A 20,245-nucleotide genomic window follows, 5' to 3' on the forward strand; every position below is an offset into this window, starting at 1 on the left:
GGGCTGGTGCCACAAAGTAAAGAAACACTCCAAGAATGATGGACACCTATCAGGCCAAATATGGGACAATTTGAGAATCAAAAAGAATGATGCCGTTTTGTAATACATTAAATTTTTAAAAATCCATGAATTCATTGCAATACTAAAAATTGTGTGTGGGGGGGTGAGCTCTTTGTTACAAAAATATGATAACTAATGAACATAGAAAAACTCATAGAAAACTCACCATTTTCCAAGAACTCTTATAATTGATTCAGGCAAGGATCATCAACGGATATTAAAACCATTGGGTGAAAGTTGTTGAGGAACAAGGTAGTCACATAGTTTAAAAGTCACCCCACAGATTTACTTATTCATTATAAAAAGGAAAACGTTTCTTTACTATTGAGAAATACAGCAGACCCGCCTTAACCAAGAGATTAAACCTGACAGACCGATTATGGGTCAAACTGACACTATGCACTGCCTGACGGGAACCAGTGCAATGGACACAGCCTCACCTACGCAGCGTTCTTGCTGAAAACACTTAACCTGCATCGTATGATGTGGAAACCACCAGACAATCTAAATTGAGGGACATGCTGCAAATTCTGAAGAGACGAGCTCTTCAAAAATGCCAATACCGTGAAAGACAGAAAATAATAGTAAAGGTTAGGAAACTGTTCTAGATTAAAGGAGTCTAAAAACGCATGGCAACTAAATGCAAACTGTGATCATGGATTAGACCCTGGATTTAAAAAAATAATGTATGTGTATAGATACATAGTTATGTATAGTTATATAACTATTATTGGGACATGAGAAACTTGAACGTGGACTGTATATTAGATGATAGTACTGAGTCAGTGATAAATTTCTTGAGTGCAGAAATCACATTGTGGTTATACAGAAGAAAGTCTTTGTTCTGGGAGATTCATGCTGAATACTTAGGGAGAAGTGGCATAATGTCTACAACTTACTCTCAGTTCAGCCAAAAAAGTGGGGGTAGGGGGTGGTGGAGGGGAAGGGGGAAGGAAATGCAGCAAAATTCTAACAACTGGTGAATCAAGTTAAAGGAATGCAGGTGTTCACTGAACTAGTCTTTCAACTGTTATGTATTTTAAAACTTTTTCAAAATAAAAAGTTGTGTGTGGGGGGGGAATGCAGGGGATTTTACATAACATTTTGATTACTCGCTTTTAAAAAATATAAAAACTTGGTTCCCTGGGCATGCACTCGGCAACGGTTTTTGGTTTTGAGCGGAGTTACTCACGTTAAACCAGGGCTTCAGAACTAGTTTGTTCTGGTTTGAACCCCTGCTGGGAATTTGTATTTCTAACAAGTTCTCTGCTGGGAATTTGCATGTCATCCCCAGATATACTGAAACTGACTCTACATAAGAAGATCCCCAGGTGAGTCTTACATATAACTTCCTGAGAACTTGTCAGAAATGCAAATTCTTGGCAGGGAACTTTTCTTGTTGTTGTTAGGTGCTGTGGAGTCAGCTCTAACTCATAGCGATCCTATGCACAATAGAAAGAAACACTGACCAGTACTGTGCCACCCTCACAATTGTTATGTTTGAGCCCACTGTTGCAGCCACTGTGTCAATCCATCCCGTTGAGGATCTTCCTCTCTTTCCCTGACCCTCTACTTTGCCAAGCATGATGTCCTTCTCCAGGGACTGATTTAAGAAATGCAAACTCTTAGCAGCGGTTTGGACCGGAACAAACCAGTTCGAAGCTCTGGTTTATATGAGACACAAATGTCCAGTTTGCTCCAGTCTCTACCTCTCCCTTTTATCCTACCTTCAGTCTGTTTCACTAATTTGTTACCTCTGTGATCCCCATGGGGCCCTGATGGGGCAGTGGTTAAGAGCTTGGCTGCCAACAAAAGTCAGTAGTTCAAATCCTCCAGCCACTCCCTGGAAACCCTATGGGGGCAGTTCTACTCTGTCCTATAGGGTCACTATGAATCGGAACTGACTCAACAGCAATGAGCTTGGTTTTGTGTGAGTGTGTGAGATCCCCTTAGACATTTGAGTTTGTAATCCCATATAATCCATAACAGAGAATGCTGGATGTGGCTAAACCAATTTAAAGAAATAGATTACTAATCCATTTCAACAAACTAATTGATGGCCCCTATTAATTTTTTTTATTAATTAGAAGTGGCCACTACTAGCAACTTATACAGTATGGTTAAATTCTTAAATATGTTACAGGCTTTCCCACTGAGGCTTTGTTCAAGAGTTGGAAAATATTCCTTCAACTAATATCAAGGGTGGAGAGCGAAAGCCTTTAAAAATTATGGAAGTTCTAATAAATTCTAAGGCTAGGCAGTATGGACATGGTTCTCTGTTAGCATTTAGTGGGATGGGTCCTGGCACAAGAGCACATGCAATTACGCACTTATGAAATGCTTTGGATCACAGGGAGCCTTGGCAATCATATTCCCACAGTGTGTTATCGTCATCATGGTGGTAATTTGCCCAGTAGGATTTCTGGTCTGATATTTTAAACTTCCGGAGGAGACCGTGTGAAGTGCTTTGCCTTCAGTCGCTCCCTGGGTACACGCGCCCTGTTTAAACCCCACGTTCCTGCCTCTCCACCAGTGCTCTCCTCTCTGCTATGCTGCTGCTCTGTTGGCCCTCCTGCTTCCCTGCCTTTGCACTCCCTGAGGCTGCTTGTCCGCTGTCAGATGGTTAGCCCGAGAGCACTCTGCTCCCCTAAGCAAAAAGTCAGCATTCCAAACAGAGGCATAAATCACGGAGATAAGGTGGGCCAGGTTCCAGGAGGCATTAAAGCTTGCCAAAGTCAGCCAACAGCTTTGAGCAGGATTAGACTCTGCAATTCCTAACTGCTGTTCCTGCCCCAGGCGGTCACACAAACCCACATTCCCCTTGAAAGGCTCTTCAAAGTGAGGAGACAGTAATGGCAAAGAGGATGCTCCCAACATCTGTGTGTTATTACTATAGGTGATTGTTAAAATACAACAAAAGCATGTTTCTGGCACATGGTACACATTCAACATTCTTACCCAGCCCACCCAACATGCACCTCTTTTTCATTTTTGTCCCCCTAAGGAGTCTTTCTGGAGTCCCTGGGTAGCGCAAGTGATTAAGAGCTTGGCTACTAACTGAAAAGACTGGCAGTTTGAATCCTCTCCGACGCACCTCAGAAGAAAAACCTGGTGATCTACTTCTGCAAGTTCACATCCACTGAAAACCTTATGCATGAGTTGGAATCCAGTCAAAGGCAACAGGTTAGGTTTTTTTTGTTTTCAAGGAGTCTTTTTAGGCATTTTTTTCTAATCATCTCTTGGTGAAATTTTAATACCACAGATATACTGTATATCTGTATAGATACACATTGCCGTCACGCCAATTCCAACTCATAGAACTTTACCTCATAGGGTTGCCAAGCTGTAAATCTTTATGGAAGCAGATTGCCACATCTTCCTCCCCCAGAGTGACAACTGGTAGGTTGCAGAGTGACTGGTAGGTTGCAGAGTGACTGGTAGGTTCGAATCACTGACCTTTCAGTTAGCAGCTGAGCTATTAACCCCTGTGCCACCAGGGCTCCTTACCTGTATAGCTACTGCATGTACATCTATGCTTTATACATAAACAGAATCAAACTTTTTGCCCCCTCCCGGGAACCAATTTTTACCCCCTTAGTGGGGAAAATTATTCCCACTGAGGCTGCATCCACCATATTGCAATGTTTACAACTATATGCTAAGTTTCAAATGGACATTTTCCCCATATTTATTTTCATTTTTGTTGGTGGCAAACCATAACTTTTAACTCTCTAAAATACTCGACAGGGTGATGGGGTTGGATTTGGAAAGAAGTGCCATTCCAGTGAGAATGTGCACCAATGTTTCCAAGGAAGCCATGAGTCTCACAGCTAAGGGCCCTGCTGGGAGCACAGGTAGGAGAAATTCTGAAGACCAGCCCAAGTTGGGAAGAATGGCGCTTGGGGTAACACAATGGTTGTGGTGTGTGGGAGCAGCTAGGCATGGACTTGGGGACAGATGGAACTGCATCTGTAGTCTAGTTCACTAACTAGGAGACCTCGGCAAATCATTAACCGTTCCGAATCCACTTGTAAGCTGGGGATAACAATACCTACCTTCCAAGGTTGTTATAAGCATAATTTGTGCATCCTAGGTAACAATACTTGGCAGTTTGCCTGAGTCTACCGGTTCATCAGCCCTACCTGCCAAATGGTAATACTTGACTCCTTTTTGCTTCTGTCTTGTTTTTTTGTCTCGAGAGAGTTGTCACAGACGACGACCAAGCTGCTGTTGTCAGCCCTTGACTGATGTTGCTCTGATCTACTCTAATGACCCAGGGACCATCTGCCACACACCAAAGGTCTGCCCAGGCAACTCATGACCTGACCTTGACCTCCAGCTCTTCTGGGAGCACTAACTCTTTCTGCCACTTCTGCCTGGAATTCTGTCCTTCCCCTTCTAATAGTTCTACCATTTTCTTTGCACAAGAGAGGGTCAAGCAGCATAGAGGCTTGGGATCTTAGTAATAGTTATTCTGGGTTTGTTGGTTTGTGTTTGTTTTGTTTTGAACCACACAGCCCTTTCCTTCTTGGGCACATAGATATTCCCCAGGGGCCTGGGTTGGGTTTAAGTACAGCCACCTGCCTTATGCAGAACCAGTTCAGCTTCCTACCACAGGGCTTGATGATGACTCTCACCTATCATGTCACACTTCTTGATTTAAGACGATTTTCTTTCAGAGACTTTGTCTCTCCCTGGAATCTGGCTTCTGTCATGACCACCCCACCTCCCAATACCATCCAATATATCTTCATATGTTTTAACTTTAATTATGGAAAAGGGTTGAATTCTTTCACAAAGCGAGTCAGCCCCCACCCACCCTCACCTGGCTTGGCTAAGGTCACTAAAGCACCTTCAGTCTCAGACCTCCTAGTTCCTGTGTTTTTCCTGATCTTAGCAGGATTAGTTAAGAGCCCAAGCTGTGTGATAAACCCAAAAAACTCACTGAACCACTACGCTGCAACCTTCCCCTAGGCCTGTCTAACTGTGCTTCTCTCACAGGTTAGTATTCCTTCATCCCATGGGTGCCGAAGCTCTGTCAGGTAAGACCCCAAACACTTCCCAGGCCTCACCAGTTTCCTGTTCCCAGGGACTACAACATATCTCCTGGAGTCAGGCTCCAAACCCTATAGAACCCAGAACCAAACTACAGCTATGTGCTTGCAAGTACCGGTTGTTATTGGGTCAATTCTAACTCATGGAGACCTCATGTGTGTCAGAGTAGAACTGTGTGCCATAGGGTCTTCAATAGCTGATTTTTTGGAAGTAGGTTTACCAGGCCTTTCTTCCAAGGTGCCTCTGGGTGGACTTAAATCTCCAACCTTTTGGTTAGCAGCTGAGTGCAATAAATGTTTGTACCACCCAGGGAATCCAGCTATGTGCTGTTGTTGTGTGCCATCGAGTTGATTCCTACTCAGCAACCTTTTTTTTTTAACCCTATAGGACAGGGTAGAACTGACCCCTAGGGCAGTGGCATCATTAGTGGATGTAGGGAGTACAGACTGAACCAGGTGACACTGTCAGAGGGGGTGACATCAAAATGACTGTCTATAAAATTTCTGTGCAGTGTTTCCACAGAAATTCATTATTTTTTAATAAAAATATCCCTCCAATTAGTTATAAGTCCAACTTCGTCTATCAATATACCTACAAGGCTAAAACTCTATGTTAATTTGCTTCTTGAATCTTTTATAGTCACTGATTTTGTCAAATTTTCTGGTGTTTTAGCTACAATATTGTTAATTAGTATTTGTGAACCTATATCAATCACTTTTTTGAGAATGAAGTAGTAATTAAAGGAAAAGAAAGAGTGATACATGGGAATTCTGACTTATAAGTAACATTAGTACAAAAACATTACTAAGGGTTCTGTGAGGTTAGTACTGGAGACGGTCCAGGGGGGAGGGTGACACCATGAATTACCACACTGGGTAACACCAACCCTAGTGATGCCACTGCCATAGGGTTTCCTAGGCTTTAATCTCTATAGGAGCAGATCTCCAGGTCTTTTCTCCCACAAAGCCGCTGGTGGGTTTGAACCACTAACCTTTTGGTTAGCAGCCGGGTGCTTAACCACTGTGCCACCAGGGCTCCTTAGCTAAGTGCTACAGTACAGTACCCATTGCTGTGGAGTTGATTCCATTTCATAGCAACCCAATAGGACAGAGAACTGTCCCATAGGGTTTCCAAGGCTGTAAATCTTTACAGAAGCAGACTGCCACATCTTTTTCCCGTTGAGCAACTGGTGGGTTCAAACCATCAACCTTTTGGTTAGCAGCCGAGTATTTAACCACTGTTACACTAGGGCTCTTTAGCTATGTGTTAAAAAAAAAAAAACCAAACCCATTGCCGTCGAATCGATTCCAACTCATAGCGATCCTATAGGACAGAATAGAACTGCCCCGTAGTTTCCAAGGAGCGCCTGGCAGATTCCAACTGCTGACCCTTTGGTTAGCAGCTGTAGCACTTAACCACTACACCACCAGGGTTTCCATAGCTATGTGTTTCTTGTGTTAACCACCCCTTATTCCAGGGCCAGACTTGTATTCCAGGAAGTTCTTCATATTCTCTCCTACCAGACCCTGGCTTTCTTCTCTTCCTGGCCTATTAGCACACAGCAGGCATTTTGGCCCAGACTTTGGGTTATTGCCTGTGTTCCCTCAATATGTTGTGCTTTCTATTTACGCATCTTTTTTTAGGATAGCCTATAGACTTTTTTTTTTTTTATATAGACTCGATGGCAACGGGTTTGGGTTTGGTTTGGATAGCTCTGCATGCCTTATCTTCTCATTTGTGCTTCCCTGAACCCTTTAAGGTCTAGCTCAAAGGTGCCTCCAAACAATTTATTTTCATTATTCAATAAACATTTAGGGATTTCTTGCCAAGCATGGGGAACACAAGGTGAATGACGCAGGCCCTGTCCACTAGGAATCCAGGCCATCAGGAGTGAGAGCGTTGGGAAACTCATCTTACTTCCCTTCCAAGAGGTAAGGCTCTGAGAGACAGGGCATACAACTTTGCATAACTTTGTTTTAGGCACAACTGGGGCTCCATAAGTACTTACTGAATATATAAATGGAGAAATTATGACCTCACTTAACATACTCTCAATTCACTTATTCAACAAATATTTATTAAGTGTTAGGAATATCACAGAGTTCTGAAAAGTCAGAGCTTGAAGGGACAAACTCTACTGATCACTGAGTCCCACCATCTCACAGAGATCAGTGATGTCTACAGCAGTACATCCAGTTATGGAGTCAGGTGCTGTGTGCTTTGAAATTAGGCTCTTGTGCACATGGCTCTATCCTTTGGAGTACATCAATAGTCAGTTATTCAAAAGAACATATTTGACTTCCTAATTTATTGGCAATACCTATATTTCCTAAGAACTTATCCAATCCCACAATAACACTACTAGAGGATCACTATGTGCCAAGTAGTATGCTTTGGGGGTACAGAGAGAGGCAAGCTTCTCATCCTGGAGGGGCCTAATTAATTCAAGGAGATACACCTGTAAAGGTAGTATTGCTGGACTGGTGAGCGGACCTAGAGAGGCATTCACAGGTGACCTTTGGAATCATCAGAGAAAGAGTATCTGCCAGAAACAGATTTTCTTTTCTTTGGAGCAAATAAACCCTTTGAAATGCAAGTATCACCTCCTGTAGGGAAAATCTGAGAAAGTGAAAAAATATCCATCAGCCCAAAAGAAATGGTGATACACCCTCCCAGTGTAGAGCTGGTGGTAGGCAAGAGTTGCCCAGGCAGTGGGATGGGCAAACAACACCGGTCTCATCTCTTTTGTTACGGATTGAATTATGTCCCCCCAAAATGTGTGTCAACTTGGCTAAGCCATGATTCCCAGTATTGTGTGGTTGTCCACCATCTTGTCATCTGATGTGATCTTCCTATGTATTGTAAATCCTACCTCTATGCTGTTAATGAGGCAGGATCAGAGGCAGTTATATTAATGATGCAGGACTCAATCTACAAGATTAGGCTGCATCTTGAGTCTGTTGAGATATAAAAGAGAGAAGCAAGCAGAGAGACAGGGGGACCTCATACCGCTAAGAAAGTAGTGCCAGGAGCAGTGCGTGTCCTTTGGTCCCTGGGTCCCTGCTCTGAGAAGCTCCTAGGCCATGGGAAGATTGATGACAAGAACCTTCCCCCAGAACGGACAGAAAGAGAAAGACTTCCCCTATAGCTGGTACCCTGAATCCGGACTTAGAGCCTCCAAAACTTTGAGAGAATAAACTTCTGTTTGTTAAAGCCACCCACTGGTGGTATTTCTGTTATGGCAGCACTAGATAACTAATCACCTTCCCAGGTTAGGACTTCACTTGGGGGCTTTGGAAGTGCCCTCTCAGAATAAGTAACACCCTCACTAGTAAAGAACATTCTCAACTCAAAGTTGTCCCATTTTTCGCCCATTTGAATTTATTCAAAGTGCTACTTCCTACTTGGGGTGCTTATCCAGAGATGACCCCACAAACTTAGTTCACAGGAAAAAGAAAGTTTTTAGACAAACCTGGAGAAAATGGAGGTGGCAAGGATAAGAGTAATCCTCTGGGTGTTTACTCATCTCTCATTAAGTTTTCCTTCCCTTATCAGAGAATTCAGTCATGCTTGTCAGAACACAGGGGCCATAACTGTTGGGAAAAAGTTAGCCCCCACTGTATTCATTACATGTCATATTCTACATTGCAATTTGAATTTCATCTTCACGGAATTAAAAAGTCTCTTTCCATTAGGGAGGAACAAAAAACACAACTTGTAAAAAACGACTTTTTTCCCTTCTGAGATTTCCCCTAGCGTTAACTGATAAGCATTTTAAAAGTGGCAATTTAATTTCACGTCTTTAAGAAGAACCCTTCTTTTAAAGAGACAGGATGCTCAGGAGTAGATAAATAAGAGGTGTAATGAAAACCTATCTGCTTCCTCCAGTTTGAAGACAGGTGAATGATTAATTCTCTTAAAGGACTGTGACCTCAATAGAAAACAGCCTAGAAGTTTAAAACGCATGTGTGCTAGCAAACTTGAGTTGTTTTAAGTCCCTGTACTATTAAAGTATGATGACTCTTCAAACTCCAGAGAGAAGTTATTGGGAAGAGAATTAGAATATTCAGTGAATATGCAAATCAGAATATTCAAAGTGAATACCTTTATGTTTGCACCTCTCACATTATGGTTATATGTATCTGCTCCCTAGTTCATTATATAATGAGTGGCTTGTGCACAGACATACCATGTGTGTCACTGAGGGCAAAAGTCCCTGAAGGAAGGAGATGTAACCACTTCCCAAGGCATGCATTTAACATAACACGACTCACTTTAATGTATTGCTTTAATCCTTGGAAATTCCCTTAAAAGAACAAGTGAATTACCTTGAGCATGCGGATTTCACGAAGGGCGATTTTCTTTATGACAGGGTCGTCTTCTGATTCCAGAAACCTCTTGATGGCCACAATCTGACCCGTGTCCCTGTTTCTGCATTTGAAAACAGCTCCATAGGATCCTTCGCCAATTTTCCCAATTTTTTCATATTTCTCCATCACAAAGGAATAAATCTTCCTAAGATGGGTCTTCACATAGTTTGAAAATGTCGCTTATAAAATATGGGAGTGAGCAGACTGCATCAGAGCCCCAGTCCACGACGGGTCTTTGTTAAGGGCCTGGAACAGAACGAGGCACTTGTTAAAGAATTACGGTTTAAGAAAGAATTAGGAATGGACCCATGTCTTTAAACTCATCCCTTCGGCAATGGCAACGCGATCAAGGATGACAGCCTAGAGTTAGCTGCCTCTGGGAACCCAATTTTAATCGCCTGTGACATATCCCGCAATTTAAAATAAAACCTCTCATCCTAAAACCAGCCGAGTTGTAAAATAATCTTTTTAATGTTATAGTTCAACCGATCCAAGACACACGAGCTGGCTAGAGGACCGGGAAGGCTAAGGGCTTCCCCGGTTCTAACTTCGGGTCTCATTTCCTTTCGGCAAGAAGACACCGCCCGGCACTCCGCGGGGGCGGCGGCCCAGCCCCAAGAGAGCCGCCCGGCGCCCTGTGCCCTCTGCCCCTGCCGCCCGCTCCAGGGGCGCGCACCCGGGCAGTGCAGGCAGCGGGACAGCGCCTTCCCGGAGCCGCCGGACCAGGCTCCCGCTCTGCTGCTGCCGCTCGGCGGCAGGAAGACGCCGCCAGCGCTGGGCCAGCGCTGCGCACAGAGCGGCGCCACGTGGCAGCCCGGCCCTCGGGTTCCCGGCCCGGCCTCCTTCCCGGCCCGGAACTCACGGCGCAGCAGCTGCCGAGGCCGGCCTTGCTCCTGCCTGGCGTCTCTGGCTCGGCTCTGCTCGCCGCCCGCCAGGTCTTCGGTCCCTATGGGAACCAGCCCCCGCCCTGGGCCGGCCTGGGCGGGGCCGCCGCGCCCCGACTTCCAGCGCGGGCCCGGGCCACCGTCCTTGTTGCCGGGAAGGGCCATGATGGGCCGCCTTCGGGCCATAGAAAGGCCGTTCAGAGAGCGGCCCGGCCCCTGCACGTCTCCCCCACCAGGAGAGGAGGCCTTCAGGATTGCAAACTCCCGCAGGTGGTGAAAAAAAGCAGCTATAACAGCATCACCTGGGAAGACGCGGGTGCTGGGAGCTCCTCCTGTGCAGTCTGCACTTTCCCGGGCGTAGGCCTTTCTACAGTTTGTAACAACTGTATTTTCTCAAATGTATTCCCTGAAGTTTCTGTCTCTGCCCTGATCAGCGCTGTAGCATCCCGTGAATGAATGAAAGAACAAATGAATGAGTGGTAGGAAGGGAGAGAGGAAAAATGGAAGAGGAGGAGCATAGGATGGCTGAATTTGGTTGAAACCAGCACTTCCCTCTACTAGCTTGCAGGAGTGGTGGTGGTGAGGCTCCTTGACCACTGATTTCTGAGGCAAGCAGTCCAGTCCGGGCCTTCTGATGGAGGAGGTGGAGGCTTACAGGGTCCTGCCTTAATTGTTTCAGGTTCCTTATTCCCATTCTTCTCCCAGTTGGCTCCTACTCTCTCAAGTCTAAGCACAATGATGGGAAGTTGTTGGATCCGGGGAAATTATGAGATAAAGTAATTTGTCACTGGCAGTCTGCCTCAACACTTATCATCCACCCAATTCCATATGTTAGTGCTGAGGTGGATGTTTGATTGCAAGAAATACCTGAAGAGAGAGAATTAACGCGTTTTCTGTGAAACAAGGACCTATTCCGTGACAAGCAGCATGCCACTAGACGTAAATATAAGTGGGATTAAGGAAGGAACTGGAGCTGGACGGAAAGCAGTTGGCAGCTACCTTGAAAACTGAGTAGCATATAGATGGGGTCCATGGATGGGCTAGAGGTAGTCTGTGAACCTTCCAGAAATTGTTTGCAAATGGCAACCACTGCTGTGTTTTCTGTCTCTGTAGTTTTGCATTTTCCAGAATGTTAAATAAATGAAATCATACATTATGTATATAGCCTTTTGTGTCTGGCTTCTTTTACTTATAATACATTTGAACTTCATCCATGTTGTTGGTGTTTGTCAGTAGTCTATTTCTTTTTATTGTTGAGTAGTATTGCATTGTATGGATGTGCCATAGTTTGTTTATCCATTCCCAGTTGACGAACATTTGAGTTGTTTCCTGTTTTTGAGGATTATAAATCAAGCTGCTATAAACATTCATGCTTGGCCTTTTGTAGGAATGTTTGTTTTCATTACTGTTGGTTAAATACTTACAAAGCGAACTACTGGGTCGTACAATAAGTATGTCATTGTAAGCAACTGTCAAAAAATTTCTCAAGTGACATTTTGCATTTAACTAGCAATGTACGAGAGTTCCAATTACTTTCCAGCACTTGATATTGTCAGGTTTTTTTGTTTTGTTTTTTAGCCATTCCAGTAGGTGTGTAAAGGTCTCTCACAGTTTTAATTTCCATTTCCCTAATGATTAATTCCCCCACATGTCTGTCAGTTTGTCGTACTGTGGGGGCTTGCATGTTACCGTGATGCTGGAAGCTATGCCACCGGTATTCAGATACCAGCAGGCTCACCATGGAGGACAGGTTTCAGCTGAGCTTCCAGACAAAGACAGACTAGGAAAGGACCCGGCAGTCTACTTATGAAAAGCATTAGCTAGTGAAAACCTTATGAATAGCAGCGGAACATTGTCTGATATAGTGCTGGAAGATGAGCCCCCCAGGTTGGAAGGCACTCAAAAGATGACTGGGGAAAAGCTGCCTCCTGAAAGTAGAGTCAACCTTAATGACATGGATGGAGTAAAGCTTTTGGAACCTTCATTTGCTGATGTGGCACGACTCAAAATGAGAAGAAACAGCTGCAAACATCCATTAATAATCGGAATCTGGAATGTACGAAGTATGAATCTAGGAAAATTGGAAATCATCAAAAATTAAATGGAACGCATAAACATCGATATCCTAGGCATTAGTGAGCTGAAATGGACTGGTATTGGCCATTTTGAATCAGACAATCATATAGTCTACTATGCTGGGAATGACAACTCCAAGAGGAATGGTGTTGCATTCATCATCAGAAAGAACGTTTCAAGATCTATCCTGAAGTACAACGCTGTCAGTGATAGGATAAGATCCATATGCCTACAAGGAAGACCAGTTAAGACACTATTATTCAAATTTACACACCAACAACTAGGGCCAAAGACGAAGAAATAGAAGATTTTTATCAGCTGCTGCAGTCTGAAATTGATCGAACATGCAATCAAGATGCACTGATAATTACTGGTGATTGGAATGCAAAAGTTGGAAACAAAGAAGAAGCATCCGTAGTTGGAAAATATGGCCTTGGTGATAGAAACAATGCTGGAGATCAAATGATAGAATTTTGCAAGACCAACGACTTCTTCACTGCAAATACCTTCTTTCACCAACATAAACGACAACTATACACATGGACCTCGCCAGATGGAACACACAGAAATCAAATCGACTACATCTGTGGAAAGAGACAATGGAAAAAGCTCAATATCATCAGTCAGAACAAGGCCAGGGGCTGACTGTGGAACAGACCGTCAATTGCTCTTATGCAAGTTCAAGCTGAAAATGAAGAAAATCAGAGCAAGTCCACGAGAGCCAAAATATGACCTTGAGTATATCCCACCTGAATTTAGAGACCATCTGAAGAATAGATTTGACGCATTGAACACTAGTGACCGAAGACCAGACGAGTTGTGGAATGACATCAAGGACATCATCCATGAAGAAAGCAAGAGGCCACTGAAAAGACAGGAAAGAAAGAAAAGACCAAGATGGATGTCAGAGGAGACTTTGAAACTTGCTCTTGAGCGTGAAGCAGCTAAAGCAAAAGGAAGAATTGATGAAGTAAAAGAACCGAACAGAAGATTTCAAAGGGCCTCTAAGACAAAATAAAGTATTATAATACGTGCAAAGAGCTGGAGATGGGAAACCAAAACGGAAGAACACGCTCAGCGTTTCTCAAGCTGGAAGAACTGAAAGACAAATTCAAGCCTCGAGTTGCAATAGTAAAGGATTCCATGGGGAAAATATTAAATGATGCAGGAATCATCAAAAGAAGATGGAAGGAATACACAGAGTCATTATACCAAGAAGAATTAGTTGATATTCAACCATTTCAAGAGGTGGCATATGATCAGGAACCGATGGCACTGAAGGAAGAAGTCCAAGCTGCTCTGAAGTCATCGGCGAAAAACAAGGCTCCAGGAATTGATGGAATATCAGTTGAGATGTTTCAACAAACAGATGCAGCGCTGGAGATGCTCACTCGTCTATGCCAAGAAATATGGAAGACAGCTTCCTGGCCCACTGACTGGAAGAGATCCATATTTATGCCTAGTCCCAAGAAAGGTGTTCTAACCGAATGTGAAAATTATAGAACAATATCATTAATATCACACACAAGCAAAATTTTGCTGAAGATCATTCAAAAATGGCTGCAGCAGTGTATTGACAGGGAACTACCAGATATTCAGGCCGGTTTCAGAAGAGGACATGGAACCAGGGATATCATTGCTGATGTCAGATGGATCCTGGCTGAAAACAGAGAATACCAGAAGGATGTTTACCTGTGTTTTATTGATTATGCAAAGGCATTTAACTGTGTGGCTCATAACAAACTATGGATAACACTGCGAAGAATGGGAATTCCAGAATACTTAATTGTGCTCATGAGGAGCCTTTACATAGATCAAGAGGCAGTTGTTTGGACAGAACAAGGGGATACTGATTGGTTTGACGTCAGGAAAGGTGTGCGTCCGGGTTGTATTCTTTCACCATACCTATCCAATCTGTATGCTGAACAAATAATACAAGAAGGTGGACTATATGAAGAAGAATGGAGCATCAAGATTGGAGGAAGACTCACTAACAACCTGCGTTACGCAGATGACACAACCTTGCTTGCTGAAAGTGAAAGGACTTGAAGCATTTACTAATGAAGATCAGAGACCACAGCCTTCAGTATGGATTACACCTCAACATAAAGAAAACAAAAGTCCTCACAACTGGACCAATGAGCAACATCATGATAAACGGAGAAAAGATTGAAGTTGTCAAGGATTTCATTGTACTTAGATCCACAATCAACAGCCATGGGAGCAGCAGTCAAGAAATCAAAAGACGCATTGCATTGGGCAAATCTGCTGCAAAGGACCTCTTCAAAATGTTGAAGAGCAAAGATGTCACCCTGAAGACTCAGGTGTGCCTGACCCAAGCCATGGTATTTTCCATCACATCATATGCATGTGAAAGCTGGACAATGAATAAGGAAGACTGAAGAAGAAATGACACCTTTGAATTGTGGCGTTGGTGAAGAATATTGAATATACCATGGACTGCCAAAAAATGAACAAATCTGTCTTAGAAGAGTACAATCCGAATGCTCCTTAGAAGCAAGGATGGCGAGACTGTGTCTTACATACTTTGGACGTGTTGTCAGGAGGGATCAGTCCCTGGAGAAGGACATCATGCTTGGCAGAGAACAGGGTCAGTGGAAAAGAGGAAGACCCTCAACGAGGTGGATTGACACAGTGGCTGCAACAATGAGCTCAAGCATAACAACGATTGTAAGGATGGCGCAGGACCGGGCAGTGTTTCGTTCTGTTGTGCATTGGGTCGCAATGAGTCGGAACTGACTCGATGGCACCTAACAACAACAACAATTATTAACTCTATGGGGCAGTTCCACTCTGTTCTATAGGGTCCCTGTGAGTCAGAATCAACTCTGTGGCAATGGGTTTTTTTTTTTTTTTTTAATGATTAATGCTTAACTGTTGTTCATGTGCTTATTTGCCATCTGTAGGTCTTCTCTTTATGAGTTCTAGGAGTATTTTTGGAGCTTCTTTGGGATTTTTATGTCATTTGCAAATAGGAGCAGTTTTAGTTCTTCCTAACTATTATGCCTTCTATTTCTTATTCTTGCTTTATTGCACTGGCTAGGACCTCCAGTGTGAAATTCAATAGGAGTAGTAGGAGCAGACATCTTTGTCTTATTCCAGATCTTAGGAGGAAACCATTCAGTCTTGCACCGTTAAGTATGATGCTAGTTGTATTTTGTAAATGCAGTTTCTAGGATAACCTCCTAATGATCCCTGCCTCCTGTATTGTAGGGTAATGCTATTCAGCTATATGCATCCCCTCCTAATGGAATCAGCTTTGCTCTTCCCCAAAGCATGCTGGGGATGAATTCGGGAGGGACTCGGGCTAAGGCACAAGGCCGGGAGTGGCATGACTGGGCCAGTGGCCAAGGCCGAGGAATGCCTTAGCAACAAGACGGAAAACATCTGGGACTGGATATGAAGTCCCTGGGAACACAGACTGCCCAAGGATGTGGGAGAAAAACAACGAGCCTTGATCCCAACCGGAATGGTATATAAGCTTGAGTCCATTGCTAGGTAGTTGCAGAAATACTCCAGCCGGCCGCCACTGAAGAGCAGCTGCTTGTCCGTGTCAGTAAGTTTCCCTGAACTCATCAATCTGGAAAGGACTACTTGTCAGTTCTTTGGATTATCTGCCAGGATGCACAGTGAGGGTCTTTCCTTGCTGGGGCTCTCCCCTGACATGTATTCATGCCCTTGTGTGATCTTCTCCCTTTGAGTGTGGGCTTGACCTAGTGACTTGCTTCTAAGGAATAGAATGTGACAAAATTGATAGAATGTCACTTCCAAGATTAGGTTACAAAAAGATTGTGACATCCACATTGTGCACTTTCTCGTGCTCTCTCATTCAGTTGCTCTGAGGGGAGATTGATAGCATACTGTGAGCAGGGAAGGAACCAAGGGTGACCAACAGCCAGAGAAGAACCAAGGGGCTCAGTCCGCTGTCCATGAGGAAGTGACTCCTGCCAACACTCATGTGAATGAATGCAGAAGTGAATCCTCGCTCTCCCCCCACCCACCCTTCCCTGAGCCTTCAGGTGAGACTGTATATCCAGGAGACAACATAAGTTCAATCCTGTGAGACACCTCGAGCCAGAGGCAGCCAGCTCAGTTGTACCCAGATTCCTGGTCTCTAGAAACTGTAAGACAATAAATGTTTGTTTTGGAGTAATGTATCATGCGACAATATATAACTAACATAAGCAAACCCAAACCACACCCATTGCCATCAAGTGGATTCTGACTCAGCAACCCTGTAGGACAGAGTAGAGCAGATTCTCCACAGGGTTTCCAAGGCTGTAAATCTCTTTACAGAAGCAGGCTGCCACATCTTTCTCCTGCAGAGCAGCTGGCGGGTTTGAACTGCCAATCTTTCACTTAGCAGCAGAGCGCTTAATGACTGTGCCACCAGTGTTCCCATAACTAAACATAGATTTCCTTTGTCACGTTGAGAAAGGTTTCTTTAATTCTTAGTTTGCTGAGAAGGGTTTTGTTTTTTAAATCATGAATGGTTGTGCAATTTTGTCAAATGCTTTTCTGCATCTATTGAGATGATCACATGGTTTTTCTTGTTTAGTCTATTAAGATAGTGAATTACATTAATTGATTTTCAAATGTTGAACCAATTTTGCATTCTGAGGATAAACCAACTTGGTTGTTATGTTCTATAATTTTGATGTATTTCTGGATTTAATTTACTAATATTTTATTGAAGATTTTTACATTCGTGTTTCTGAGAGACACTGATCTATCATTTACTTTTCTTGTAATGTCTTTGTCTGGTTTTGATATCAGAGTTTTGGTATGCTTATCACAAAGATTAGTTGGGAAGTGTTTCTTTCTCCTCTGTTTTCTGGAGTTTACATTTAATTGGTATTATTTTTTCCTTAAATGGTAGCATTTGCCAGTATAGCTACCTGAACCTGGAGTTTTTTGGCTTTCTTTCGTTGTTGAAAGGCTTTTAATTACAAATTAAATTTTTAAAATAAAATACAGGACCAGTCAGGGTATTGATTTCTTCTTGATTGAACTTTGGTAGTTTTTGCCTTTTAAGGAATTTGTCTATTTTATCTAGGTTGTTGAATTTATGGCCATTAAGTTATTCATAATAGTACATTATTATCCTTTAATGCCTGTAGGATCTATAGTGGTATCCCCTATTTCATTCTTGATATTGGTAATTTATAGTTTTTTTTTTTTTCCTGATCAGTTTGCTAGAGGGCTATCAGTGTTTTTTTAATTTTTATTGTGCTTTAAGTGAAAGTTTACAAATCAAGTTGGACTCTCATACAAAAATTTATAAACACCTTGCTATATACTCCTAATTGCTCTCCCCCTAATTTTTTTTTTTTTTTTTAATGAGACAGCACACTCCTTCCTTCCACTCTTTTTGTGTCCATTTGGCCAGCTTTTGCCCCCCTCTACCTAGAGCGTTATCAGTTTTATTGCTCTTTTAAAAGAGCCAGCTTTTGATTTTCTCTATTGATTTTCTGTTTTTTAATTTTATTGATTTCATCTGTTTTCATGAATTTCTTCCTTCTGCTTGCTTTGGGCTTAATTTGCTCTTTTTCTAATTTTTTAAGGTAGAAACTTAGATCATTGATTATAGACCTTTATTCTTTTCTAAGCTAAGCCTTTAATTCCATAAAATTTCCTCTGAGTACTACTTTAATGCATCCCAAAAATCTTGATATGCTTTATTTTCATTCCATTAAAAATATTTTCTAATTTCCCTTGTGACTTCCTATTTGACCCATGGGTTATTTTGAAGTGCATTGTTTCATTTCCAACTACTTGGGGATTTTCCATATTTTTTTGTTATTAATTTCAAGTTTAACTGCTCTGTTGTCAGAGAACTCAAATTATATGATTGCATTTCTCTGAAATGTGTTGAGGTTTGTTTTATGGCCCAAAATAATATGGTCTATATTGGCAAATGTTTCTTCTTGATATATATATATACATTTGTGTGTCTATATATACGTGTGTTTGTGTATAGGAGCCCTGGTGGTGTAGTGGTTAAGAGTTTGGCTGCTAACCAAAAGGTTGGCAGTTTGAATCCACGAGCCACTCCTTGGAAACCCTATGGGGCAACTCTACGCTGTCCTATAGGGTTTCCATGAGTTAGAATCAGCTCGATGGCAATGGGGATGGGATACACACACACACACACACACACACACACACGGAGTCCTGGTCGTGCAGTGGTTAAGCATTCAGCTGCTAACCAAAAGGTTGGCAGTTTGAACCCACCAGCCGCTCCGTAGGAAAAAGATGTGGCTGTTTCCATAAAGATTACAGCCTTGGAAACCCTATGGGGCAGTTCTACTCTGTCCTACAGGGTCACTGTGAGTTGGAATTGACTCAATGGCAATGGGTGGTGTGTTTATAAATATATTATCCATATAATATTTGTATTATCAATGTAGTAATATATATTATCTATATAATAATATATATATTATTTTTAAATGGGTGGGTGAGACAGGCGGCGTGAATTTCTCCAGAGTTACCTTGTGTGAAGTTCATTCCAGGCCAAAGTTAGTCTGAAAAACTAACTTTATGGACTCTACAGGGTTCAGTACCCAGGGTGCCTGGAACTGTGCCAAGCACAGTGGTAGTTAAAGTAGAAGCAAATACATTAGTTATTCATGTCTAAGCAGCCAGTGAACCAGAAAGAAGCATGACTAGCAGCTGCATTCTTGTTTTGTTTGGAGGAAGTTGGAGCAAAATCATTAGAGAACAACTTTGAAAGGGAGACAAACAGTTGATATCATCATTTAGCATAAAATAGAGAAGATACTATGGCCTCTGTACTGTCAAATCACAGGCACTCCTTTCAATTAGCAGGTCCGAAATCTGTTTTGATCTCAAAGAATTATAAATCCTAAGAAGTATAGCTCTTGGAAAGCTGAGAAATGGTCTGATGTGATCTTTTATTTGCAGGTCTGCATAGTAAATAAGAGCAAATACTTCAGTGTCCCTGGAATAGCACGAACAGTACTGTGGTATTTTAACCAATTAAGGAAAAAATAAACATTCATAGATCCATACATAGTAACAGAAAGAACATGGAATCTGGAGTCAGAAGACCAGGATTGCTACCCTCTTACTGGTGTTTGATCTTGTACAAGTTGATTATTACCACTAATGCAATAACAACAACTATTTAATGACTGCTTTTACTTAGTGGTGGTGCAGTGGTTAAGAGCTTGGCTGCTAACCAAAAGGTCGGTAGTTCAAATCCACCAGCCGCTCCTTGGAAAACCTATGGGACAGTTCTAGTATGTCCTATAGGGTTGCTATGAGTCAGAATTGACTTGACAGCAGCGAGTGTGGTTTTACTTAGTGGCAGGTATTATGCTAAGGGAATAATATACATAATCTTCGCAACAACCCTAGAATATAAGTATTAATATTATTTCACATTTCCAGATGAGGTAATTGCCTAATGACACAGAGCTAGTGAGTTGTGGAGATGGACTGGGAACCCAGGCAATCTGTCTCCAAAATCTTTCCTCCTAATCATTTTGCTAATGCTATCTAACACAGAGGGGTGGTTGCCAGGATTTTTGATTTAATATATAAGACATTGGGAGTTGGCCCAAAGTTCTACAACTTACAATGTGCACAGCTCCACCTCTCGGCTCTGCCACCCAGCTCCACCACTCAGGAGAGCAAACCTCCATGAGGCTGGGCAGAACACTCACCCCTCATCTGAGTGCTGAACCCAGGGGCAATGCTTGAAGCTGCTCCTTCTCCAATTATGTTTCCTGTAAGGAAAAAATGAGTTGAGCA

At 42.6% G+C, this 20,245-nt stretch overlaps 1 protein-coding gene and 2 long non-coding RNA genes across 7 annotated transcripts in view; 2 read left to right on the forward strand and 1 right to left on the reverse strand.

Annotated features, from left to right (window-relative positions):
- CDKL1 (cyclin dependent kinase like 1) overlaps positions 1 to 10,455 on the reverse strand; it is an 80,001-nt gene extending 69,546 nt beyond the window's left edge. For 2 of the 5 annotated variants that reach the window (XM_049897368.1, XM_049897365.1), the window contains exons 1-2: positions 10,348 to 10,455; positions 9,444 to 9,731 (exon numbers count right to left, since the gene is read on the reverse strand). In XM_049897368.1, the coding sequence (XP_049753325.1) occupies positions 9,444 to 9,611 (168 nt within the window). In that variant the 5' untranslated portion in view covers positions 9,612 to 9,731; positions 10,348 to 10,455. Of the gene's footprint in view, positions 1 to 8,587; positions 8,709 to 9,443; positions 10,093 to 10,161; positions 10,251 to 10,347 lie in introns of those variants that run through there. The other 3 variants (XM_049897369.1, XM_049897367.1, XM_049897370.1) reach the window with 3 other exon arrangements.
- LOC126083537 (uncharacterized) lies at positions 1,308 to 3,779 on the forward strand. The gene is made up of 3 exons (XR_007518852.1): positions 1,308 to 1,391; positions 3,065 to 3,243; positions 3,394 to 3,779. It is a non-coding gene; the product is annotated as an uncharacterized LOC126083537 (long non-coding RNA).
- LOC126083538 (uncharacterized) lies at positions 4,232 to 7,099 on the forward strand. The gene is made up of 3 exons (XR_007518853.1): positions 4,232 to 4,360; positions 5,062 to 5,102; positions 6,931 to 7,099. It is a non-coding gene; the product is annotated as an uncharacterized LOC126083538 (long non-coding RNA).
- Positions 10,456 to 20,245: the final 9,790 nt, after the last annotated feature.

This window comes from Elephas maximus, chromosome 10 (genome assembly GCF_024166365.1).
Source record: "Elephas maximus indicus isolate mEleMax1 chromosome 10, mEleMax1 primary haplotype, whole genome shotgun sequence".
NCBI lineage: Eukaryota > Metazoa > Chordata > Mammalia > Proboscidea > Elephantidae > Elephas > Elephas maximus.